Genomic DNA, 27,989 nt, shown 5'->3' on the forward strand with positions numbered 1-27,989 from the left:
GATATCTTTATATATGAGAAGAGAGTGGATTGATAACACATAGCCAATCACAGAAGACTTCTGGTTAGTAATGCACAAAACAGTCAATCAAAATTGAGAACGTTTGCGTGCGAAAACGTAATAATTTTTAATAATGCTGTCTGCAGAAATGTTACAACTGAACTTACTAGCTAAATCTTGTTGCGATTTTCATTTTGTATTGAATGTGTGAAATATATTGAACAGAGTTTACTTTAAAATACTTATATCTTTTATAAAAAATGGATCGCCGTGAATATCTTAGGCGATATTAACAGCGACACATAATTTAGCTGAACATAATTTAGCAGCACAAAATTAGCGGGAAAATAATCGTAGTGCTATCAATACGCGACAAAGGAATGCGCTACGAATAAACGTTGAAGAGTCAAGATTTTTAAATGAAAATGAATAATATGGAAAATAAATTGATAAAAAATTTTGTATATAAGGAGGTTTTGTAAATAATTTTTAATTTTATCATTGTTTTTCTTTACTTTTAATTATTTTTTACTTACTTTAAAAAGATCGTTCAGCCAGAAATATTAATTAACAGTTTATATTTGTAAGAGATGTTTCTTAAATAATGCATAGAAGTTTAAATCATTGGTACACAAAATGATGTGAAAAGAAAAATCAATGAAAAATGTACATAGCTAGGTTTTGTGAATATTCAGAGATCTATTGTAAATAATTTTTAATTTTATTGTTTTTTGGGCAATTACTTGCAATGATTTTTGCTTTTGAAATATTACTCAGCATCAACTTATTAATATTACATGTTTTAATTTATTTGCCATATTTTAAAGTTTTTTTTCATCAGATTTTAATTGTTTTCAGTTTAAAATTTAAATTATTGGGGGGGGGGGAGATGAAGCACCATATAGGGAGCGTTCGGCAATATGAGATCAACAATGATTTGAGTTAGAGGTAAAAATATACTTGAGTGTGCCCCTTGGCGGAATTGGCGACTTATGTTTGGTGCCATTCCTGTTTGCGCGGAGCACTGTGGTAACAGGAATGGCTGCCAAAATATAGTGATATTTCAATAAAACATTAGAAAATTTCAACAAAACATCTGCCAAAACTTTATAAAATTGCAATGAGCCCGATATGAGCAAAATTAATAAACCCAGTAAAATCGAAAGAAAAGTTAATGGAGTAAGCACAGAAAGAAAAGGAGAAAAAACAACTCACTTCTTCGTTAAGCTTGAATATCCTCAGATTTAGGTGCACCGAATTCTCTAATAGTAGTTAGATACTGTCTAAATTTATCTTGAATAGAATCTGTGTACCTCCATTGCCGCATAAATTCGGTGAAATACAAATCGAAAATGGCGTCTGTGGTACCGGACTGGCGATGGCATTTTTTTTCTAAAGTCCCTTTTTATGACTGCCCACATACCTTCGATCTTATTGACCAGAAGCAAAAGTAACTTTACCAGTCGGTTTCCAAAGTAGAACTAACGGGCCTCTGAAATTACATATACCGTTGAGCATTTAAAAATAACGCTAAAATCTAAACCAATCAGAATCACGATTGGGTTTTAACATCGCCCAGCTTGGTGATCAACCGCGATCACAACTTGGCGAGAATCAAAGGGCACCCTCAAGTATAGTCTACCCGAGTTAGGCTCTGCCACGCGTGCTTCGGATACGGAGATTAATCTCCGACTAATGTCCTATAGTAATGTGTTAAATAATATTGTTTCCTCACTCTATATAAGTTTATAATATTGTTTGTATTAGAATTGCTTTGTACAAGTTTATAATGCTGATAATAAGGACTTTTTACATTTTACAATCCTATCATATTCTCTCTATGTGATGTTGGTGCAGAAGAATTGCCACCTAATCTCCAGAAAAACGACTTTAAACTTGTTCGCGAAGCGAACAAAAATGTAATTGCGTAGCAATTATCGGGAGTTGGCGAGCGGTAGCGAGCAGGGGGTGCAGCCCTCTAGTATATATATATAGGATATAGGGAGAATGTGAACTAATATTAGGAATTGAATAAATATTACTATTATTAATGTAAAATAATTTTACGGATGAAACACTGCGTAATATCCATTTTGCTGTGGCTTTTTGCATGCACGAAGAACTATATCTTAACAAATTATGTTGCAATAAAAAGAAGTCATAAAGAATTAATACATAAAAGGAAGAAAATTCATTGAAATTAAAGTTTCGAAACATTCGATTCTTAATAAACTCTTCAGTTCTTCGACCGGAGTCAATCCATTCGCGGTGTTTATTTTTCGAAATAAGTCATCATTGTTCCAAAAGGGAGTTAAAAAACATCGAAAAATCCATTAGAGATGATGATTTTGTTCGAAAATAAAGTGACCCACTTCAATTTAACGTTCGGATGATTTATAGAAATTGTGTTGTTTGAGGAAAGAGTGTCTCTGGAAGAACAAATTGTTCTCTTGTGTTGAGTTTTATATGAAAATGATGGTCGCATTGAAGAGGAGTGTTTGTAAAGAATCGTTTTAAAAACGACTTTCGAAATGGATGCATAAGGGAGAATAAATTAATGGAACAATTTGTGGGATGGAAATGAAATTTGTTCGTGACAGTACTTATATGATCTTTAAAAGCTGTAGGGAAAATTGAGGTTGCATTTTAACAGCAAATGCTTATTAAAATAGCTTTGCAAAAGTATAATAAGATTTTATGCAGGTTTGTTTTATCGAATAATGATGAATTTATTTAATTATTATTATGATTCAAAAACTCTGATAACAGTATTTTTATGATCTATTAAATACCATCAAGAAAATTGAGGTTGTCTTTAAACAGCAAATGTTTATGAAACTTGTTTTATAAAAGTATAATAAGATTTTATGCAGGTTTGTTTTATCTAATAATGATGAATTTATTTAATTATTATTATGATTCAAAAACTCTGATGACAGTATTTTTATGATCTATTAAATACCATGGAGAAAATTGAGGTTGTCTTTAAACAGCAAATGCTTATGAAAATTGCTTCTATAAAATAGAATAAGATTTTATGCTGTTTTTTTTAATGACGAATTTATTTAATTATTATTCTGATTCAAAAACTCTGATACTTTCATGATCTTCAAAAGCCGTATCGGAAATTTAAGTTGTTTTTCAACAGCAAATACTTATTAAAATTGCTTGATAGAAGTATAATAAGATTTTAAGCCCCTTTTTTCAATGGCGAATTTATTTAATTATTATTATAAATCAAAAACTTTGATGACAGTACTTTAATAATCTTCAAAAACCGTGGAGAAAAATTGAGGTTGTCTTTAAACAGCAAATGCTTTTTTAAAATTGCTTTTTAAAAGTATAATAAGAATTTATGAGGGTTTTTTGTTTTATAATGATGAATTTATTTAATTATCATTATAATTCAAAAATTTGAATAATTTCTATTTTTTTTTTGGAATTAAATTTCAAAGTAAAATTATAATTTTTTTAAAATTTATTTTAATGTAAAAAATATGATGAATTTCAAAATAAAATTTTTTTATGTAACAGTGACGAAAAAAATATGCTACATTTTTCTAATTTATTTAATTTTAAAATAAAAATTATGGTGAATTTGTGAAATAAAAAATTTCTTTAACTTTAAAGGAAAAATTGATTTTATTTTATTTTTATTTATATTTAAATTAAAATAATAAATTAATTTCTGAATTATCTTTTATTTAATTTCAAAGTAAAATTACAAGAAAATTCTGAATCAAATTTTTTATTTAATTTTAATGTAGGAAATTTGAGGAATTTCTAATTAGGAAGCTCTGCTCCCAAACTCCCTTCGTTACTTTATTATTCCTTATTATTTTTTTCTTGAAAAGTCGATAGAAAATCATTTTCTTTGTAAAAGAATTACAGTGCTGCCTACTACTCGCTTTTTGGAAAATATTTTATTGAGTATTAAGCAATTAAAAACTGAACTGAACTGGACTAAAACTGAACTTTAAAAACTGAAACTGAGATTTCATAAGCCTGGACACAATAGAGTGGAAACAAAGTGGCGTTTCATATAAACTATTGAATCATTCTTATGCAGTGGTGTAAAAAATAAATTTAAATTAAATTTACGAAGCAAAAATATATAACAAAAACATATATTGAGTCGTGGTGGCTCAGGGAATCGAGCGTTCGCCTTATAATGACGCGAACCGGGTTCGAATTCCAGTCGATACGAATTCCGCATCCGTCTTACACCGACCACAGTGCTGACGTGAAATATCCTCAGCGGTAGACGGATCATGGGTTAGAGTTCCCTTGCCGTTAGGCTAATCATGGGAGGTTTTCGCGGTCTTCCTCTCCATGTAAAGCAAATGTGGGTTAGATCCATCAAAAAGTCCTCCACGAAGGCAAATTTCTCCCAATACTCGATCCAGGAGTTCCCTTGTCTTCTGGATTGGGTTCAAAACTACAGGGCTACGGAATTGAACATTCGAAGTCGTAAACCCAAAAAATTGGATCAGCTGTTCAACGACGGTTGTAATATAAAATGTAAAATAAAAAAAACATATATTGAGTCGTGGTGGCTCAGGGGATAGAGTGTCCGCCTTCCAATGAGGTGAACTGGGTTCGAATCCGAGCAATAGATGGTCGATATGAATTCCACACCCAGCTCGCATCGACCAATGTGCCCACGTAAAATATCCCTAAAGATACATGGATCATGGGTTAGAGTCTCCTTGACGTCAGACTAATTGTGGTAGGTTTTCATGGTTTTCACGGTAGCATAAATGCGGATTACTTCCATCAAAAAGTCCTCCACGAAGACAAATTTCTACCAATACTTGATTCAGGAGATCCCTGGTCTTCTGGATTGGGTTCAAAATTACAAGGCTACGGAGTTTAACATTAGTAGTCGTAAACCCAAAATTGGATCCTACGCCTATAAAATAAAATTAAAAAATATATATATATTTAGCTACCACTGTAAACAATTTTCCAAAAACAGTTGAAAGTTAACAGTCCTGTATTTATATAACTTTATATAAGCACATTTGGTTAATATGAATTCAAAAAATAATAAACTGTACTTGAAATTTTTTTTTTACTTGGGAATACAAATGTGCTACGCGATATAAAGTAGTATATGGGAAGTAATTTTATTTGTCAACTTTTAACGATAAAATTTCAATATAAATTTTGATTTTACAAGATCTTTCACTCTTGTTTAAATATTTTTATTATTATTACTTTTGACACCAACTCAGATGGGAGCTTAGAGAATGAAAATTCGCAATAAATTAATTTTCCTACAACAATTCAACAATGGATAAATAGTCATTATTTTAAAAAAAAAACTGGAAAGGAATCGGAGTGGAAACACTAAAAATTGGAATTATTTTCGAACAAATTGGAATTTTTAAAGAAAAAAAAAACAATTTCACGTTATTTCATAAATAAAATAGCACGTCACTTTCAGCACCTCAACTTTCAATTTTGTAATTGCATTTCTAGGAACTGTATAACGGTTTCACATGGTATTTTTAAAAAAAATTCTGAGAAAATAACATTTTCTTATTAAATACGAGAAATTTATCAAAAATATAAAGATTGAAAAACTGTTTAATAGCTCTAAGAATTTAAATTTGTAAACCTATATCATTTATGAACACCATTACTATGAAAGAAATGCAAATTAAATATTTTCAGAAGTAAAGAAAAGATTTAGCATTTAAAGAAAAAAAGAGACAATGCAAAAGTTTTTTTTCAGAAAACTGAGATTAAAATTACAGTAGAGTCCCGATTATCCGAGTTAATGGGGACCGCAACAAACTCGGATAACGGAAAAACTCGGTTAAAGCGAAGAGTATAAAAACGGAAAGAAAAAGAGAAGGTATATATGTTATATATTTAAGAAATACGAAATGTATACGAGTATACCACATACAATTCATATTATGATTAAAAAGCTTACTTAAAAACATTTAAAAAGCATACTTTAAAGGAATTAAATCGTCTTTACTTAAAAAATGTCCTTAATAGTTTTTCGTTCTACGTAACTTTGGCGCTTTTCTGTAGTAATGTTTCGCCTTTTTTAGGGATAACAGGAAGGCTGGTGTCGCCTCTTTTTGTTGTTCTATATATTCAATAGTACATTCGATGACTTTTAGTCCATCTGTATGAGAGATTTTTATATGTTGATTTTAATAATCACTGTCTTCATCATCTTCGCTAGATTCATTATCATTATTTACGATATTAACGATGATTTCATCAGACCAAGTTGTTGAATTTTGTTTTTCTGAGTGTTTGGAAGATAAAATTCAGATTTTTTTTTTCCAATGGCAGGCACTGAATTTGAATCTTTGCCTATACTATGCCGGAATTGTTGCTCATTTCGCGTTACCCAGAGGGCACCTGTGAACCAAAGTCACGGAGGCGAGCAACATTGCCCACGCCACACTGCCACAAACCCGTTTATAGGGTGGGCCACATTCACACATCATGCACACACACACAACAGAGGACAGCACAAAGAGAGAGAGAAACGTCCATGCCCAGAGCGGGATTCGAAACCGCAGCCTATGACTTCGCAGTCAGGCACGCTAACCGCTCGGCCACCTGGCCGTCATAAAACTCAGATTTATTTTTCAGCGGTTTTTTTAAAAATAAACTAGAACAAAAAAAAATCTTGAAATATTTGATAGCTCGGTTAAAGCGGAAACTCGGATAATCGGGACTCTACTGTACTTCTTTTCTAAGTGAGTAAAAAAGCACAAATTCAAGGTTATAAAATATGCCTAATTAACTATTTTTGGTATCTTTAAAAAATTTTAGAAAAAATACAGAAAAGGGACATTGCACCATTTGTAATATCTAATACTAAAAAGGCGGGTATATCGCTATCTAAATTACTAGACATCTAAAATAATTCATTCTGTTGCCTTAATTCTGTTATACGTTGAGTATATATTTTTAATTAGGGGCCAAAAGTCCTGTTCGCAGCCGCTTAAAAAGACCGATGATTGCTTCGCTCTATTGTTTCTTAGTTTCTTAGTGATTCACTTCAAATTAACTCTTAACGGTATGAAAGAGTTTAATGCTTACTTCTCTAAGCTATTTTTCATACAAAACTGTGTTATTTTTACATCAAATGTAGAAAACAAAATATTTATATTTTAGCGAAAATTTCTTAATATATTTTTAATAATTAATAATTTATTGATTAATGATTAATAATTAATTATTTTTGAATGCACAATTAAATTAAGGATTAATAATTATAAATAATTAATTTGCACAACGATGTGATAAAATAAATTGACTCTTAAGGGTGGGAAAGAGTTTAATGCTTACTTTTATTTATTAATTAATGAATTATTAATTAATGAATTATTAATTAATTATTAATTAATTAATTAATTATTAATTAATTATTAATTAATTAATTAATTATTAATTAATTATTAATTAATTATTAATTAATTATTAATTAATTATTAATTAATTATTAATTAATTAATTATAATTTAATTATGAATATGACGACGATAAGAGGGATAAAAAGTTTTTTTCTACTATTTGCGCGGCATTGCCTGAAAGTGACTATGACCCTTATCGAGTGCAATTACTAAGTTAAAGGTAAAATAAATATTTTTTTGGTTTGTTTGTATATATGTTGAAAGATCTTATATACAGCTGATACATTTAAAATTAAAATTTTCATTCTTTTTCAGATCAAGTACTTCATGGATCCAGCAGTTCATGCTTTGCAATACTTAGACGTGATACAAATGAAAGATACCACACATAAATCTCATTTCTACCTTAGTCTCAAATCCGCTCTACCCACCATCCCAAAAGTAAGATTATTACGCAAAATTGTTTTTTTTTTAGTTATTTAAAATAAATTATATGGTTGAGAACTCACATTTAAGTCTTAAATTATAAATTCTCATCTTCTGCGTCTTAACATTATGAAAAGGTAATTTTTGAATATCAACAAATCTTTTGTCTAGGCATTAAAAAGCTAAACATAGCTGGGTGGTAATCAAAATTCCATTTCAATTACAATTAAAACTATTTGACTATGAAAACTGCTTTTTACTTTTAAAGAAAATACATATTTTACTTGTTTATGTCGTTTTTTTTAGTTCTTCAGCAATGCTGAATTATTATTATTTTTTGACTTTAAAATGTATTATTAACTGTTTTAGAATTGTATAATTTTCTTAATTTACAGGAATTTATAACAGTTAAAGTTCGTTTCGTTTTGCCGAAAATACTCCCACAAATGGAAATCCCTGTCTCGATAAAGATCGTTTTACTTACATATTTTCTTGATTTTTGACTGTGCTATTTTAAATCTTGAGATTCTTGAAATTTTACTTATTTAAAAAGGTAGACCAGCTGGTGTAAGGTGACTTTACCAGAAAGTGTAATATTCTGTTTTTCTTTTAAAAAACTACTACTTTACTAAAATAAAGTAATTCTGACTCCATTTAACAAAAGTAAAACAAGAAGCATAACTTTTTTATTTTACACAAAAAAATGTGTTCTTTAATGTCCATAGCAACCGTTGATATAAATTTTAACTTACATATACTCAAATAACAAATAAGTAAAATCTGGCTTACAACTTACATATACTCAAATAACAAATAAATAAAATCTAGCTCACAACTTGCATGTACTCAAATAACAAATAAGTAAAATCTAGTTTACAACTTATATATACTCAAATAACAAATAAATAATATCTAGCTTCCAACTTACATATACTCAAATAATCAATACATAAAATCTAGTTATTTTAACAGCTGGTGTGGTTAGTTGCTAATAAAAAGTAACATTTTGGTGCTCCACATGGCATTTTTATTGAGAGATAATGATAAGACACGGAAGCTTTTAAAATGAATTCCCTTCTCCTGACCTAGGCAGTAATATACCACTACAAAAAATAAATAAATTCTTTGTTGTGAAGCGTCTCCTCACGTTTTCCGTCTGTAGCAGCAAACTTGCATCAGCTAGGACATCTGACTGAATTAATTCTAGGAATTATGATTGTTTTAAGTCCTAAATGTATGAAATCGAATCACAAAGAACATTCAAAAATAAGTATATCATATGAAACTAAAATATCTCGATCATAGTATAAAAATTGCAGAAGAAAACAACGTAAAAGTCATTGTTGTTTTAATAAACTTAAGTGTATCAGAACTTTTACGCTAACTTAAAAGTTGCTTATCAACCAAACAACTCGCAAGCGCAATATGGTGAATAATACTATTTCTTCCCATTATTTTAACTTTTAGTTTAGCAACGATTCTGAGAAATACCAACAGTAAATTTATTAACTATGTAAACAGAAAAAATTATTTAAAACTAATGGGCTGCGCCCCCTGCTCGCTAACGCTCTCCAACCCCCGAAAATTGCTACGCCATCTTATATGGTTTGCTTCGCAAACCAAGCTCGCTACTCACTTAGGTACATTGCAAATGCACAAAATTCTAAGAATTCAAAACAATCATTCAAATCCATACAAAAACTTTTTTTTAAAAAAAAATTACATCTTTTTAGTAAATACTAAGAAATTAAAATAAATTTGAATTCAAATAAATGACATGTAATTCGTTAAACCTATTAGAAAAGTGCTATATTCGTGATATAAATCAAAAATCGTCAAATAAATTCGTAATATATAAATTCGTGAAAAAAAGCGCTTTCGACAAAATACTAAACTAGAGATCTATCGACAAAGACTACTCACTTCTGCCTAGCTTAATAGCATGAGATTGCCGCAGCTGATGCTCTCTGGTTATTTCAGTTTCTGTTTTTAAAAGCGCCAAATGTTGAGCCACCTCAGCTAGATTTGGCATGCGACATTTTTAGCGGCAATCATTGGTTGATTCTCCGTGTAACAGAAATAGTAACGTAAAACGTAAACAAAACAAAGCAAACGCTGCCACCGGCAAAAAAGAAACACAGCCAAAATTTGGGAGCCACGTAAGAGAATTATACATATTAGATATTAGATAAGTTTCTCTTAGGTTTTAATAAATATAATTGCATTATACATTTAATGAAGCCTTTAAGTGAAGGAATATGTCGCAAAAAGAACCAATTTAAGTATGTATTAAGATTAATTATTTTTCAAAACTTTATCACATAATTTCGTTGCTTTTTATCTTTCAAAGTAAAATATCCTACATTTTTAAATGGCTAACCGCTGTTTCACATCAAACTTTTCAATGGGATGCCTGCAAGTGACGTTCTGTAGGTGTATCGATCCTGATTGGTTGTTGAAACGTGGCTTTTGCTTATGTTGGCAACTGTTCTTTCTATTCCATTACGGATGAACCAACCCCGACATGTATCGATTCTCTCAACTGATGCATTCTATAATCCTTGACAAACATTCTTTCATAAAGATTTCAATTCTTTCACTATATATTTCTTACTTAACACAAAGGATGGCACGAAGACATGTAGAACATAAACAAACTAATTATGCATCGAAGTTGCCAGCTACACAAAACAAAAACATATCACGGTTGCAATACAATACCTAAACAAACTATAAATCCGAAAAAGAATTATATTTCAACAAATTTGATGTGCGATACGGAGCTGTGTTTAATTAACATGTGGAGAAACTTAGGTTAACTTTAACACACCATTTTGCATATTAACTATCAGCTGACATCATACGTCACGTGTGGGTGATCTTCTCGTGATCTTCTTCTCGAAGTGCAAGTACCCAATATATATAGTTGAGGCAAGATGCGTAGCGTTTTTAAAAAGTGCTTAAATTTGCTTATTTTCGTTTTTTAAAGGCCCTTATAGGTGCTTTTATCATTGGCTGTTTTTAAAGAGTGCTTAATTTTCCCTTTTCGAAAACGAGATTTATTTATTTACCATGTCGATTTTCGCCACGTATTATGCCAAAGGTTGCTTCTCACATTGGCCTATTCAACGTTTTCACAATTCATTCAAGCACAATCGATTTCGGCGTCCCGTGTTTCCATAGCGTATGAAAGCGCCAATCATTTTACACGTTTGATGAAATAAATACCTGTGAGTCCGCATGTGCATGTACTGAGCTGGATTCGGTGAGATTATTGCACACTCATATGCAACTCTGCTGCATTCTCAATTTCCGGCTTCTTTTTCCACCCTCTGATATCGAAGAGAAAAATCTCTTGATCATTTTATAATGGCTAATATAATCAATAAAAAAGAGTTCTTTGTCAGAAACTAGTTATTTTATCATGATCATTTAAGGTCTTGGAAAATTATTTAGCATTTTGTTAACGTATGCAGATAATAATATTTTAGAATATTTTTGAGTGCTTAAAAGATTTAAAAGGTGCGGGAAATTAATTATCTTGACATCTACAAACTACCAATATTTTACAGTTGCAGTCAAACCCCGCTATAGTGAACCTTCAAGGGACCGAAATTTCTGTTCTCTATAACAGGGAGTTCACTATATCCGATGCGCAGGCAATTTAACTAATGGATCCCAAACTCCTCCCTTTAATTACACATTGTTCAAATAAATGACTGAAAAATATTATGTAGTAGCAAAAAATTTGTTATTTTCCATTACTCTTTGTCTTGCGTACAAAAAATTTTTTTATTCTTTAGCTGATGAGCAATCCTCAACATCAAATTTGGAAAAACTTCCCGACTTTCAGATAATTTTTCCTGAATTTCCGTTATTCCGCTTTTAAACCTGTCTAACTTGCCATTCGAGCACATAAAAGTAGTCTCATAAAATCGCTTAGCAAATTCATCGACATTTGTGTTGTCCAGATACTTCGATTGGCGAACCACTTCAGTAATGCTTCTTCAACATCCTTGTCATCTGCTTTTCTCAACTTTTTTCTGCCATCTAAATTTTTTTCGTGAGCAGAAATTATTAATTGCCCATTTTTCAATATGTTACAAACTGCAGATTTGGATAGTTAATATTCCCTGCAAATATCAGCTTGATTGCATCCATTTTCAATTTTTCTGATTATGCCCATTTTATCATCAATGTAGAACGTTTTGCGTTTACTGCTCGCCATAGTTAAATTTGAGACACTTGTTTGCAGGATTTTTTAAACTGAACTGAGAGCAAAAAGGAGTTGAAATGAGGGCCCTATCAACTCATATTAGTGTCCAACCCTTTGACCAATAATGAATAATTGCTCATTCCCTCTGACATAAAATGCATATTGATCTGACTGACACATCGTCTGCCTGGGTTGGAAACATCTGCTTTGTTTGTTTAGGGCTTGGAAAGTGATATGAACGAAGCAAATAAGAAAAAATGCTTATCGCTACATTCCCCTCCATAGTAGGTTTTGAAAATCGGTATATGTATTTTTTTTTTTTTTTTTGAAGTAGAAATTTCAAAATTATTACAAAAAAAATCAGTTGAAGACAGAAAAAAGTTCATTATATCCAACTTCCTAACTTTTTTGGTTCACTTTATCCACAAAAAATAGCCTTATCCGCGTATAGCAAGGCACGGAACCGAACATTTCGTTCACTATATCCGGGAGTTCACTATAGCGGGGTTTGACTGTATTTACCAGTTAATATTAAGTTTTTTGTTCACTCATTAAACCCATTTCGAGTTAGTGAACAGTTTACCTCTTATTTCATGAAAACCATGACTCGAATTGCATACGATCTATTCGTATTAATGGTTATAGATTTTCATCAAATCCATCAAATTATCTAGTTTCAGGTCGTCCGTTGTAATCAAATTCACTTGGCGAAGCAGACAGACATGTCAAAATGCAATTTTCATCTTCGTAATGGATGATACTTGATGATTTGGCGAACAATATTTGTAATAGCTGCTTTCATCAACTCACTTGCATATTATTAGTTTCACAATTTTACTATCGATCAATCTATTAGGGAACACGTTTTATGTTCTTTTTATAGTCATTTCGTTTTTAAATGCCTTTTCTTCATGAAATTTTTTCGAAATAATTATAAAGGCGCGAATAAAGTATTATAGGACGCTAGAAATAATAAATCAACCTAAATTATTTTTTTATTATGTTCCTTAGCAATGAATTCTAGTTTTTATTGTTTATGGCGGGGCTGCGAAGTCTGAATATAAAATATATTTTGCTAAAAACGGAGTCATTGTTGTAACAAAAAAAAACAATTACTTATTCATTTTTAAAATAACATTTATATTGTTGTGCCATTATATTGTTCAAGCAAATTTGATGAATAAACAACCATTATTTAACATTTTCGTTTACCAAACAGGATATTTCAAATTCTATTTTTGCTTGCATCTCATTCCGCATGCAGCTGATAGTTAAATTCTAAATCATTTAACAGATCTTTTTAACTATATTTTATAACAGTATATTAATATTTGTACAAAAATAATCATTGTAAAAAAACGATTAATAAGATTAGACTAACTTTCAAAATAACTTTATCTTAAAATGTATAGGTTGAATTACATTAGAATAATAATAAAAAACAACAGTTTTCTTGAATGAAAAGCGTAATAATAGTAGTCCTGGAACATAACTTCAAATTAGGGATGCAAAAATATCTATAGAAAAACAATACTTTTAATGACTTATATATTGTCCCGCAGTGGACTGATCGTTAAGTCACGGTTCCCAACAGATCACCGAAGTCAAGCATCACTGGCTGCGGTCAGTGTGCGGGTGGGTGCACTTAGATCAATCTGCGTAGGGACCGAGGGTTGCGGTATTGGTCTTCTTTAAACTGTTCTATTGTAAAGTGCTCGACTTCGCGTGCAGGTCGTTGGGCTACCGAAGCGGGGTTGCCATACCCTCTGCAGAGGATCCAAATTGTGATGGCATGTCTTCGGATCATCCTCAGGGATGTTTCCCAGACCGTCGCTAATAGCCCATTGAGCAGCTCTAGTGCGACGTAAATGAACAACAACAATGACTTATGCTGATGACAACCAAAACAATGTGGAAATGAATGAGGAAAAACTGGATCCTACCACGTGATTTTCCTGTCAATAAAAATGCACGAACAACAATTTTTAACTGCGACACCATCATTAGATTTTAATACATTATTAAGAATTAGTTAGTGCATCGTTAACTAATTGTTTTTACTTTAAATTGTAAACTATACTGACTCCAGGGTGTTTCACTACAAATTATACTGAGTACCGGAAATGATGACAATTATTTTACACCAAAAGTCCTGGAAAGGAACATGACTGGTGTTTCACTTTACAAAAAACTGTCTTTATTGTTTCAATACACCATCTGTGGTGTTTTACCGCATCACTTTTGGTGTAAAATAGTTTCCACCATTTTTTTTTCTTAAGCTATACCAAAATTTTTTTTACGGCGTTACGTTATATTTGTATCAAATGTATTTATTTTTTATTTATTTAAGGTAATTATACATAAGTCATATTTTTTTTATTAACGTCGTTGAACAGCCGACCCTATTCTGGGTTTACGACTACGAATGTTCAATTTCGTAGCCTTGTAATTTTGAACCGAATCCGGAAGACAAGGGAACTCCTGGATCAAGTCGTAGGAAAAATTTGCCTTGTGGATGAGTTTTTGATGGCACTAACCGGCATTTGCTTTATATGACAGAACTTGTATAGAACATCTATTTCGAACGATATAGGTTACGCACATACTTCAAGTCCCTGGAATGCTGTGTTCTAATTCGAGAAAAGAAAATATTATTTGAACTTTTTTCGGGAATTTATGAGGTACTTCCTAAGTTATGAAATTTAATGTATGGATGATGCGGAAACTTGAATGTAGAATGTTGAGCTGCTGTTGTATTTTAATATGTAATGTAAAGATTGCCTTAATACGTATTTTTAAAAACCTCCCTAAAAATAAGAACAAAAAGGAACCATATTGGTGTCTCAAATTACTCTTTAAGCCAGGAAAAGAACAAAAACTCCATTGAAGTCTGACAAATTACAGTAAAGAAATATCAAAACAACTTTAATTGAAGGTTGAAACTTAAAGGTGTTTCTGAAAATCGCATCTCTAATCTTTTCTGTTCCATTCAGTAACTAAACCAGTTTTTATATATATATATATGTATATATATATATATATATAGTGAAGGGAGTGTTTCTCAAAAATAAAGAAGCTGTGCTAATCTTAATAAAAATATATTATAAAAAAATAAGCTACAGTTTCCACTGGCATCCTCCTCGAGCCAGTCATTCCAACTATATAGTGTAACTGTAAAGGAACAAAGGAATGTAGGTGTAAACACAACGTAGGTGTATAGTCCTTGGTATCATCACGTGATAGGATGAATGCTTCGTAGATCGGATCTGTATTCTTCTTATATATATAACCTTTGTTGAACAGCCAACAAAAGTTTTGCGTTTACGACAATTAATGTTCAACTACGTACCCTTGTAATTTTGAACACAATCCAGAAGACAAGGGAACTCCTGGATCAAATATAGGGAGAAATTCGCTTTCGCGGATCTTTTTTTGATGGAACTAACCGGCATTTGCGTTACATGGAGAGGAAGACCACGAGAACCTCCCACGGTTAGCTTGATGACGAGGGGAATCTAACCCATGATCCGTCTACCACTGAGGATATTTTGCGTCACCACTGTGGTCGGTGCGGGCCGTATGCGGAATTCGTATCGATCAGTCCCTCTGGGATTCGAACCCGGTTCACCTCACTGTAAGGCGAACCCCCTAAGCCACTCGTGCCTTAAACAATATTTCACAAACTTTACGTTGTTATTCATTATACTTGTAATACATAGCTGAAAATCAATTTGCTATGCAATAGAGAAAAATGTATTCGAAGATATAATGAGCTTTTATCCGAAGAAAAAGAAAATAATGTTCAGAAATTAATAAAAGAGTTATCTCTTTCGGTATTCTGGATTCTTATCCAAAATATACTCATTCACCCTATCTATATATAGACATTGAAAGGAATAACTGGGGTGGTATATTATTTCGAACAACTCTAGTATCGTCTGTCACCTGAGGGAATTGTGGTAGATGCTTAGCTTATAGACATCCTTTTCTAAGTTTATGTGAATTACCTGGTGCGTATCTTTCATGGCATTAGAACATATTTCTAATCTTATATAGAACATCAATTTCGAACGATATATGTTACACACATATTTCCAAGTCCCTGGAATGCTGTGTTCTAATTCGAGAGAAGAAAATATTATTCGAACTTTTTTTCGTGAACTTATGAGGTACTACTTAAGGTATGAAATTTAATGTATGCGAAAATTTGAATGTAGAATACTGAGCTGCTGTTGTGTTTTAATATGCAGGGTGTGTTATGTTAAGATCGCCCTTAATGCGTATTTTTAGAATCTTTCCTAAAAATAAGAACACAAAGACATTTCTATGTATTGCTGTTTTTAACTTGGATGCAATCAGTCAAAACAAAAGTAAACTGTTTTTTTTCCCCGGTGCTTAGCTGTATTTTAAGACACTGCCAACAATTTATAAAGATATCACCCATTGAAACTGAAAATTGAGTCTTCAAATCAAGCATCTTCAAATGCTTGAAAGGCATCGATTTCGAATTCAGCACTTTTGTTTTCGAAAAATGGCATCATTATCCAAACATAGTTCTGAACAAATTCCAAACAGTCTTTCATATAGTCAACAATTGTCTAAGTAACTATTTCTTTTTTATCTAAAAATATCTCGACGAAATGGAATTTAGTAATAGGAAGAAATTTTAGGAAAAGGAACATTTTAAAAAGACTTAAAAATAGTCATTGCTATAATAAAATCAAGCGAGAAAATGAATGTTTTTTTTTTCGAATAAAAAAAACAGATATCACATTCAAGACATTAAATTAACATTTTTGTTTTATTTTTGCTACAATTCTACTTACAAACAAAAAATCTTTATATTGAAAAATATCTAAAGAGAAACCTGACAAAAATGTTAAGATTTTTTTCTCGGAAAGTCAGGACACAAACAATAAAAGGTAATAGAAAATGAGAATTTATNATATATATATATATATATGGGCATATGTTTGGAAGCTTAAAGTCAAATTATTTTATTGAAAGTGGAGAAAATGAAATAAATAAAAAACATACTACTACAAGTTGATCTTTTGTGGAGAAGTCTTTCCGATGTTTCAAAAGGTTTTTAGTTATTTCTTTTATTTCCTTTCCACGAATTGAGAATATTGTTCCAAGAATTGAAAGGAGTGTTCCAAGATTCGATGAAAGTTCTTTTGTGTCGTTTCTCTACGAATTGATTTTTATGTGTGTGTGCGCGTGCAAATATGCAAATTTTTAATATAACAATCATCTTCTATTGGAAAAATCTCTAAGTTACGTCACGCTTTTCTTGATGTGGACCATAATTTTAACTTTTGATTGCTTTAATATCGGCTCGCTGCTACAAAATAATGATTTTCGTATAAAACTTATCATCTAAATTTAAATTTTTTCTTTCGAATGCTGCATTATTGTAATATGTTCTTCGGGTTTTCAGAAATATTTCAAAAAGTTAAAACTGGAAAATGTAAGGTTTTCAAGCTTTTTGGAGTTATGCAGTGAAACCCGTCACGTAGAATTCTATGATCAGGAAACGAATTCATACTATATCATCCTTTGTAACTATGTCTATCTTGTATTTTGATCGTTTAGGACAATGTTCCCAGTAGAACACCGAAGTCGAGCATCACGGGATGCGGTCTATGTTCCATTTGTATCAGTCTACGAAGGGATCGAGGGGAACGGAGTTGGTTCTCGTTATCATCTGAATGTCCTCCCACGGAAACGTCACATTTTGTCTTAGACGTCAACACGAGACCACAATCAGACATTCAATGTCTCAGTGACATTACGGCATGACGAAAATGTGTCATATTCTCGTCTAAACTCGTCACCGTTTGCTGACATAGACACCCTTTTTTCAAACTAGGCATCGACGTTGCAAAACGGACCCGTAACTTCACAAATGAGTATCCGTAACTGTCATTCAGTAGACAGAGCGTTCGCCTTCCAATGAGGTGAACAGGATTTGAATCCCAGCGATGGCTGGTCGATACGAACTCCGCATCCGGCTTACACCGACCTCAGTGCTGACGTAAAATATCCTTAGTGGTAGGCTGATCATGGGTTAGACCGTCTGACTATCCGTGGGAGGTTTTCGTGGTTTAACTCTCCATGTAACGCAAATGCGGGTTAGTTCTGATGGAACTAACCCGCATTTGCGTTGATCCAGAAGTTTTCTAGATTAAGTTCGAAATTACAAGACTACAGAGTTGAACATTAGTGAACCCGAAAAATTGGTTCGCTGTTCAGTGACGGAATGAAATAAAAATTTATATTGCAATCTGAACAGATGGAGCGAGACATTTCGCTTAACAGTAAATTGAATATAAATTATGCGGGCTTGGGAAACTTAGAAAACGCTTAGAAATTAATGTTATCATCCAACACAGGGCTGTTATTAAATTATGAATTCTCTAGATAGTCGAAAAGTTGTTAAAATTTTGATTGACAATAAATACAATTTTTTTTCTCTTTATTTTAAAATTTTTATTGGTGATTGCAAGACGATAAGGTCCCACAGTGGATCTTTTAGACACTGTTCCCAGAAGATCACCGAAGTCAGGAATCACTGGCTGCGGTCAGTGTGCGGGTGGATGACCACTTGGATTAGTTTGTGTAGGGACCGAGGGTGTGCGGACCACGTTAAAATGTCCTACCGTAAAGTGCTCGACTTCGCGTGCAGGCATTCGATCTACAGAAGCTAGGTGCCATCCCCTCTGCATAGGATCACAATTGTATTGGCATGTCTTCGGATCATCCTCAGGGATGTTTCCCAGACAGTCGCCTAAAGCCCATTGTGCAGTTCTAGTGCGACGTGAATTAACAACAACACGAGCAATGAGCATTGAGCACCAGAAAAATTTTGAATGCTCTAGCTAGGCAAAATGCTGTCAGATTTTTAATCGACGATAACTTCCTTCTGGTAACAACATCGCACTGAAATTCGTTTAAACTAATGGGAAAACGATTAATGGCTCTAGCTCAGGGATGGGCAAACTTTTTTGGTCGAGGGCCAAAAATCGAGAGAGAAAAATGTTTGGTGGAACAAATAAAACTTTCAAAATTTAAATAAAAAAAGTGATATACAAGTTTTAATTTAAATATTTAGTGAGATGAATGAAATTGCGATTTCGTTTTTAAAAGTTCCTTATATTAAGGTTCGAAGCGAGATGTGCCTATTTTACGGAACAAGGCTAAATACTTTTCTGTTAGTCCACTTCTGAAATGATTCTTTCTAAGGTTCAAAGTTGAAAACTCTTGTTCACATATATAAGATTAAGCAAACATAGAGCTGATTTTCTGGGCATGAAATATTAAATTTTGGAAACTAGCTTTTGGTAATGATTTGTAAAACTTTGGCATATTTAGAAACAACTGCTCCAGATGATTGTTAGATTGTCCGCTCGTTGGATCTTAAAATGCGTAGTCTGCCAAATGTGAAGTACAATTTACCTATATTAGATTCCTCGAGAAAGACAAACGCTAGTTAGAGCCAATCTAAGACTATTCTATGAAGAATTTCTGCTTTCAACATTTTACCAATTGAAGCCGTCTGTGCTAACTATTTCCATCAATTTATGTTTTGTAGAACAAAAATAGAGAAAGTAAAAAGGTCACCAGTACTTTGTTAAAAAAGGAAAAACAGAAATAATTTTAAATAGTTGACAAGAAAATGGATGTATATTGTTTATGTATATTGCCACTGATCGTCATATTAAAATTATATCCGCGGGCCGGATAAAACCTTCCGGCGGGCCACAGTTGGCCCGCGGGCCGTAGTTTGCCCATCCCTGCTCTAGCTAGTCGGAAAGAGATCGAAGTTTCAATTACGGGATTACATCACCTAACCCACTTAAGCGAATTATTGAATAAATAGTAAAAACAAATGCAATCGATATTATGGCGGTGATCGCCATTGCTAATATTATAGTGGTAGTAAAAGTATCATCATTGACTTTCGGCTGTTACATATGCATTTTAATTTGGATGTAATATAATGATAATTATCTCAAAGAAATTAATAAAATAAAAAATTAATAAAAATTTGACTTATTAAGCAAATATTAGTTAATTAAAATGGTCATATTAAAAATATAAAAATTACAAAGAGAAGAAATCCCTTAAAGGGATCAAGACAACATTCTCTGCATCGAGAATTTTCAATTGAGATTTATATTCAACAGTTGGGACTGGGAGGCCCAAAAGGGCACCTCCAGTCGCCACAAATTCGAAATTGAAAGTAAGTGAATTCGTTCCCAACGGACAGTTAGGAGCATGGGGAAGCGATCCGAGGTTGGCGAATTATCGAAAGACAACATAGCCAAAAATAAAGCCAACCTTGATTTGAAAATACCTTGGCGATCTCGTATCGCCAACAAGACTGTGAGAATTATTATAACCATGTAACTGAAACATATTTGCGGTAAGAAATTAAGAATAAAGAGTTATAAATAGGTTTTCGCTTTCAATTAGGCGCAACAGTGAATTAATGAGTCTACATTAGTATTGAAATAGAAAGTTATCCGTTACATTGTTCGATAGGAAAAGTATAAATTATTTTATGTTTGCTTTTTATAAATTTTTAATAAAAATTAACTAATTAATTTAATTTAATTAAAATTCAATTTAAGAATGATAAAAAAAATAAGTTTAAGAAATTAAAAGAGTTTTAAAAGCTAAGAAATATGTAATGCCTACTATAGCATCACAATAGATTTGACCTTTTATTTAAAAAAAAAATCGAAAAGACAGGGAAGGAACATCAATATTTTATTCATTTACCAGAATTTCGGCAATTTTCAACACTTCTTTAAGTAAAATATTTAACTTTGCATAAAACAACAATTAATCTCAAAAATATGTTCGTGAAAGTTGAGAAAACTGTAGAATAATTCGAAACCGTTAAAACTTTAACCCCGAGAACACCGTCTTTAGAATTTCTTTAGAAAAGCTAATGAAACACACTATATTATCTGCAGCGCAAAGTGCAAAAGCAAGAAAAAAAAACTTTTTTTCGTCCCACTCTCTATTCTTTACAGTTCTTAGAGAACAGTCGTCCTAAGTTGTCTTCCACCATTTTGTGGAAAAAGGAAGATCTTCGCCCTCTCTTATTATTATACTATCTCCCACTTCCTAAAAGAATATATATCTATATAAAAAAAAAGGAGGAAAAGATAGAACGTTCAGGTGGAGTTTATTTCGCGATTCTTTTATTTCTTTTGTCCTCTCTTGGAACTCAGAACCGGATCAGATTGCGAAGTTGAGTTGTCGGCTGCTTTTGCTTCACTATCGTCTGCTTTCACATGTAAGACGAAAAATAAATATATAGTCAGTGAGTTTATCATTTTTATCCACCGCGTGCGATAATTTATTAACAGGGGAATGCGAGGGTATGTCTTTATTAGCGAAACCTGATGCAGAAGGAAAAGGATGTATTTGTTCGCTCTTTTTTTTCTTCTTTAATCTCATATTTTTCTTATAAAATAATATCCAAACTATTAGGAACGAAAACAATTTCTTTCTCAAGTGAAGAAGTCCAAATGTTTTAAAATTGGAAAAATATGTTTTTAAAATAAAATATAATTTTATTGTAATCTACAAGTATATTTTTACGAAGTGCAATAAAATTGTGATGATATGAAAGTAATTGTGAGATAGTCTAAAAAATAACATTTTCGTTTTTCGCAGCATTTGAAGTTGTATTTTATAAGTGTGTATTTTATGAATTGCAAATACAATTTTGAGTTTATCAGCTGATAAAAGTTGAAGTAGGTTTTTTGAAAAAATTTAAAAAAATACAGCATGAAACACGGTGCCATTTTCTGCGTTAAAGGTAAAGTCTTTGATTCGCGACTCACTTCCTACCTGCGTTAAAAGTAATTTGCGCTTATTTGCAATTATTTAGATCTGAGAGAGACAGTTCACGATCACAGGTTACCCATAAGCTAAATGGTTGTTGTCTAATTTTTCTTTTACCCTCTTTATTTGTGATATTTATCTGAATTAGTATTGAAAACTATCCAATTTGAACTGTAGGTTAGAACTTCTGATTCTTAATTAAAACAATAAAAGCTAAAATATCTTTCAAATGATGAAATTATCTTTTATTTACAACTCAAGAAGTATTTATGGGATCTCTCTGGTCCCACATCTCAAAAATAAACTCGCCCACTTAATGCATAGCAAAATTTAAAGTGAAAAAATTATCAAACAGCAGCGGTAGCCATAGCAAAGCATGCAATGACGACACATGCGCACTGCTTACTTACTGTTGATGCGTTAGCGGAGTAGCACAGTAGTGAGTGAAAGTTGTTGTTGTTGTTAATTTAGGTCGCACTAGAGCTGCACAATGGGCTATTGGCGACGGTCTGGGAAACATCCCGTAGGATGATCCGAAGACATGCCATCAGAATTTTGATCCTCTGCGGAGGGGATGGCACCCCCGCTTCGGTAGCCCGACGACCTGCGCGCGAAGTCGAGCACTTTACGGTAGCACAGTTTAACGAGGACCAATACCGCACACCCTCGGTCCCTACGCAGACTGATCCAAGTGGTCACCCACCACCCGCACACTGACCGCAGCCAGTGATGCTTGACTTCGGTGATCTGCTGAGAACCGTGTCTTAACGATCAGTCCACTGCGGGACGCTTACAACAATGCATGCCTTGTATACAGATTTCATAATGATATGCACGGATGACGTCACTTACGTTATCTGAAAAGAAAATATCTGTTGCCAACACACGACCAAAACTTAATTCTGTTAACTTAATGTATTCATAGGAGTAACAAACCACTTCAACACTTACTATTACTCTTGAACACAGTTGAAAAGTGTGATGACGTCCAAATAAGGTGCGCAAACCATCAAACCCAAAACAACACCCATTTCGACAATGGGTAATGAATTCAAACTAACATCGTGAAAGCCCATTCTATTCTCGCAAAACGGAGCTAAACATGTTTGTAGATTGTCTCATACACACTCATATAGTCCCTGTTAAAATGGTAAATGCAATTAATTTTGTCTCCACATCTACACGTTTCCAGCAAATCGAAATAAATACAAATAACAGGAAATATTTACGAAAGGAAGATTGTTGCAATTTCCACTGTTTCATACAAAAATTTTTTTATCAAAATGAGAAAATATAACTTATATTGTCTTAAACAAATGTATTTGATCTTTACAAAAACGATTATTATAATTAAGATTCCTTCATTCATATCTACATGTTTCAATACGAAAAAGAAATGAAAATGATTAAGCTTGTTGAACACAAGCTTTATTAAGTTTTGTTCATGCAAAGAAAATAAGTATAATTATCCTTAGTTTATACAAACAAATGTTATTCAAAAAAGTGAAAATAATTAAGATTGTATCAATTAAATTTTATTCATGCAAAGACTATAAAACAATTAAGATTAATTCAAACAAATATGCTTGATTTAGGCAAAAGCAGATTAATGCAATTTTAATTGTCTGAAATATACTTTATTCATAGAAATTATATAAATATTAAGAGTGTCTTCATACAAATCGTTTGTCTATAGTCTATAAAAATAATTGAAATTGTCTCTAACAAATATATTTGATTCATACAAAGCAGATAAATACGATTTAAATTTTACCGTACAAACCTATTTCATTACACAGAAGATATAATTAAAATTATCTCATACAAACCGTCATTTAGAAAATAATTTTCTCATTAATTATTGTAAAATAATTAAAATTGTCTCAAATGAACGAAATTGATCCATATACAAAGGTAAATACAATTTTAATTGTCTCAGTCAAACACATTTTATGCTTACAAAAAATAGATAAACGTAATTAGATTGCCTCATACAGAGCTTAATTTTAATTATTTTTGTAAATCAAATATTTTTTTTTTTTGTTATTTGTAATAGTTTAGTTCACAATAAATGCTCTCCAATTTAGTAAAATTTTGATTTATTCGTAACTCACACCTTAAAAATTGACCTTTAAAATATATTTCCTTTCATAAAATATCTATGCACTAACATAAAACAAAAAATAAATAGCACTAGTACGTGTTAAAAGTACTAGATTTTATTTATTTGCTATTTAAGTATATGTAAGTCGTAAGCTAGATTTTAATTTATTTGTTATTTCAGTATATGTAAGCTGTAAGTAAGAGTTTGTATCATCTGTTGCTATGGTGATATTATAGAACAAAATTTTTGTGTTAAAATAAAGTGTTATGTTTCTTGCTCTTATGTAGAAATGTAATCAGAATAAATTTATTTGAGTAAAGTAGTAATTTTAAGTTGAGAACGACAGAATATTGCCCTTTCTGGTAGAGTCTTTTAACAGTACGATAAATAAATATTTATTTAAGACACTCATTAAAGATAAAAACTTTAAAAAAAGAACATCATTCATTCAAACTCTTAAATCACGTGATATACGAAGTGCCAAAAATGATATTTCTCATTTTTTTATAGTGATGCCAGCTTTCGAAAACCAATTTTACCGAAAATAAATGTATTCCATTTTCCACCAAATGCCACGCTCAGTCGGACAAAGCTTTTGCCAGGAAATGATAAAAATCGATATTATCTAATATCGTGGGGCGGAATGTAAGTCTGCTGACCATGTGACAGCTCATCCTTGAAATGTCCGGTCGTCATTTGACAGTACTTCACTTATCTCTAAACGTTTCAATGAATTCTGTTCAACTTGAATAGTTAGGATCAGCATTCAGCCATTACAAAAGAAAGGAACTTTACGAACTAGTCATTCCAAAATGAAAATATCGTTGTTTGAATCGATTATTTAACTGCATCAAATATCGTAATCAGACATATTAATAAATTTTCATATTTTTAAAATGCAAATTTAATTTTTATTGCATTTTCTTCGTATTTTTCAATTCCTATTATTAGTTCACATACATTGTTCAAATTTTCAATCGTTAATAAAATACTTTTTATTCATACATTCAAGTACAAATACATTTTTTTAAGCTTGTATGGATGATACTTGATGTGAATACAGTTTTTTCAGATATTAATTCGTTTATTAAATAGAACATGATCAAGAAACTAAAGGGAATCTTCTGATGGCTTAAGCGTTATTTATTGTTTTAAATTTTACTATAAGCCATTGAGTTTTTCCCATAGTTTAAAAATAGCATCAATGATAATTACAGCTACGTATAGCTAACTATATTACTTATGGCTCTCTTTGAACAAAAAAAAGTCTATTGCGCACAATTGGGTATACTATAGCCTACGTCACAGGTTGTGTTATTCCTACTAAATTTAACCCATGAACGGCATTTTCTGCGAGCCTAACTTCAAGCCACAAATAAACAAACGAAGTGTTTGATCGTTTAAATAGCTGCTCGCCAGATTTTATTGCATTATAAAGAAAAGTAATTGATATTCGATTTTTGATTAATAATTGATTTATGTGGATAGTGGCATTTATGTGGATAGTGGCATAGAATTTAGCATTGCGTCATGGTAAATGTTATTCCTACTAAGTGGAAGTAGTTGTGTTTTTTTATATTATACCCAATTAAATATTTAATTATTTTATATTCATATAAATTCAATAAATAACATGACGTAGTAGCACGTGCGGTCCACGTCACCAAATTTATACTTTTATAGTTGTCTTATACCATGCGCCTTTTTATTTTTTTAAATTCCTACTATTAGTTTACACTCTCCCTGTATCTTGTTCACATTTTCAATCGTTAATAAAATACTTTTTATTCATACACTCAAGTTCAAATACATTTCTTTAAAACTTGTAGTGAATGACACTTGATGTTAATACAGTTTTTTTTTTTGAAATATTAATTCATTCATTAAATTTAATGAATTAATTTAAGTTTTATATGGGAGAAAAAAATTCGCGATCGCAGCGCTCGAGTACGCCCTCTAGCGGGAGACTGAAAATATCCGTCATTAGTTCCATCAAAACCATTGGCAATGACGGACGCCATTTTCTTAGCAGCAAATATGAAGCAAAATTTCCCTAAGGAAAAAGTAGAAGAAAAAACTAACCAGAACATGCCAAACATTGAATCAGAACACGGGCATTAGGAGAACAATTTTTCAATAATTTTTACCTTTCTATTACCAACAACACTACTTACAATTTCATGATGACTTGCTGTTACAGATATGTGTATTACGGTAAAATAATTTTTTCTGTCTTCAAGTCATTACAAATTAAAGCGAAGTCAACATTGCTTTCGTCATTCCAATAAATAAATGTGAATTCAGAACGTACAGAACTTTAATAGTTATAGAATATTCTTCTTCGTTATAGAACAGTATATATTTCTGTATCTATATAATTCGGAAAACAACAATAAAAAATCATCCAAATTGCTTGAAATAGTGTCATTTGTGCTGATGATTAATAAATTTGTATCGTTTTCTTGTTAAGTATTTTTTTAGTTTTGAAAGAATAATTTCAACTAGAATTCAGCTATTCTGTTTTTAAGCTACGTATTTAAATTCATATCGAGATCTTACAATTATAAAATTTTGCTGTGTGGTATGTAATCTAAAAGTAATGAAGGGATAAACTATGTATATATTATTTGAGAATAAAGTTTTCAAACAAAGAACATGTCATTTTGGAATTCTCCGGATTAATAAATCAGGTAAGTGTTATGATTTTTATAATAATAAATTTGCTTGTAAATAAATCGTTTTCTTATTTGTTGATAGTTCTCTACAGAATGGTTTTTTACGTCTGATTAAGAACTATGAGAATAAAAAAAATAAACAATATGAAAGTTTTTTATTTCAATATGAGGAATTTTGAAAATCATTTTTTTTATCCTAAGAATTCTTTGTTTTACGTTTTTTAATTTCTGATTTTTAGATTGAAATTGTTGTCAAAATACTTTTTTTGAAAACATAAATGGTATAACATTATGTGTTTATGTATACTTCTTGTATATTCTAATGTTTGAAGTAATATGATTCAGAAAAGTACTGAATAGAAATTCGGTACTTATGTATTAACGACACCCCAGCTACAGATTTGGCTGTTTTTAAGTGCCGCCAATCTTCACCTAAAATGTTTGCGTCAAATCTTGAAATGAAACACTTTATTTAAAATCAAAGTAGTCAATCGGATTTCCGTGGGAAATGGGCCGATATAGAGTTTAACATCGATTCAAAACAATCTCTATTTTCTTCTCTATCTTAACAATCTCTATTTCTGTCGCCATATTAACTCTAATAAATAAGATTCCAAATGAAATAACATTTCGAAAACGTACGTTTACCAAGATAAAGTTTCATGTCATGGGAATTGGTACATTTTCGTTTTTTTGGTTTTCGCTCCTGAAAAAATAAAATTGCATCTTGTTTTGTTTTTGGCAAATCCCAAAGACGAATTGTCGCAGCACTAAAAAATGGCGACAGGAAAGAATTGTTTTTTTTTTTTTTTTCGTCAGCATTCTTTATTTTACGTTTTTTAGTTTCAAAATAATGATTTTTATTGAAACCTGAAATTTTTTGATAAAAATTGTTTTTAAAAAACTTTTTTTACAAAATTAAATTTCAGAAAATCATGAGGCTTATGTATACTTTTTGTTCATTTTAATTTTTGATGTAATATGATTCTTAAAACTATGGAATGCAATGTTTAAATAGGCCTTTCATATTATATCATTAAATTTAGTAAAACTATTTCTCGGGCATTAGGTTTTAACTCCTATAAGAATATACATATTTTTTTCTGTTAATGTACAAATATTTTTTCGATGTGTTTTGGATATTCCTTCTCTAATAAAAGAGATACCATTTTGTTTTCGTTTGCATAAGAAAGAATATCAAGCATTTTTCTTTTTTAAATTTAATTAGCCACAATAAAGAAGGAACGTTGCAATGCTACGTGCTACATTAACGACGCCTCCAGAGTAACTGAATGACTATTCATATAGAAATC

The 27,989-nt window shown here is 31.4% G+C and overlaps 1 protein-coding gene across 1 annotated transcript in view; it reads left to right on the forward strand.

The window, feature by feature from the left end:
• The window catches only part of LOC107453616 (SCY1-like protein 2), a 466,439-nt gene that overhangs the window by 334,966 nt on the left and 103,484 nt on the right, over positions 1 to 27,989 (forward strand). The window contains exon 8 of the mRNA XM_071180877.1: positions 7,707 to 7,832. Coding sequence (XP_071036978.1) covers positions 7,707 to 7,832 — 126 coding nt within the window. The remainder of the gene's footprint in view (positions 1 to 7,706; positions 7,833 to 27,989) is intronic.

Source organism: Parasteatoda tepidariorum, chromosome 5, assembly GCF_043381705.1.
Source record: "Parasteatoda tepidariorum isolate YZ-2023 chromosome 5, CAS_Ptep_4.0, whole genome shotgun sequence".
Classification (NCBI taxonomy): Eukaryota; Metazoa; Arthropoda; class Arachnida; order Araneae; family Theridiidae; genus Parasteatoda; species Parasteatoda tepidariorum.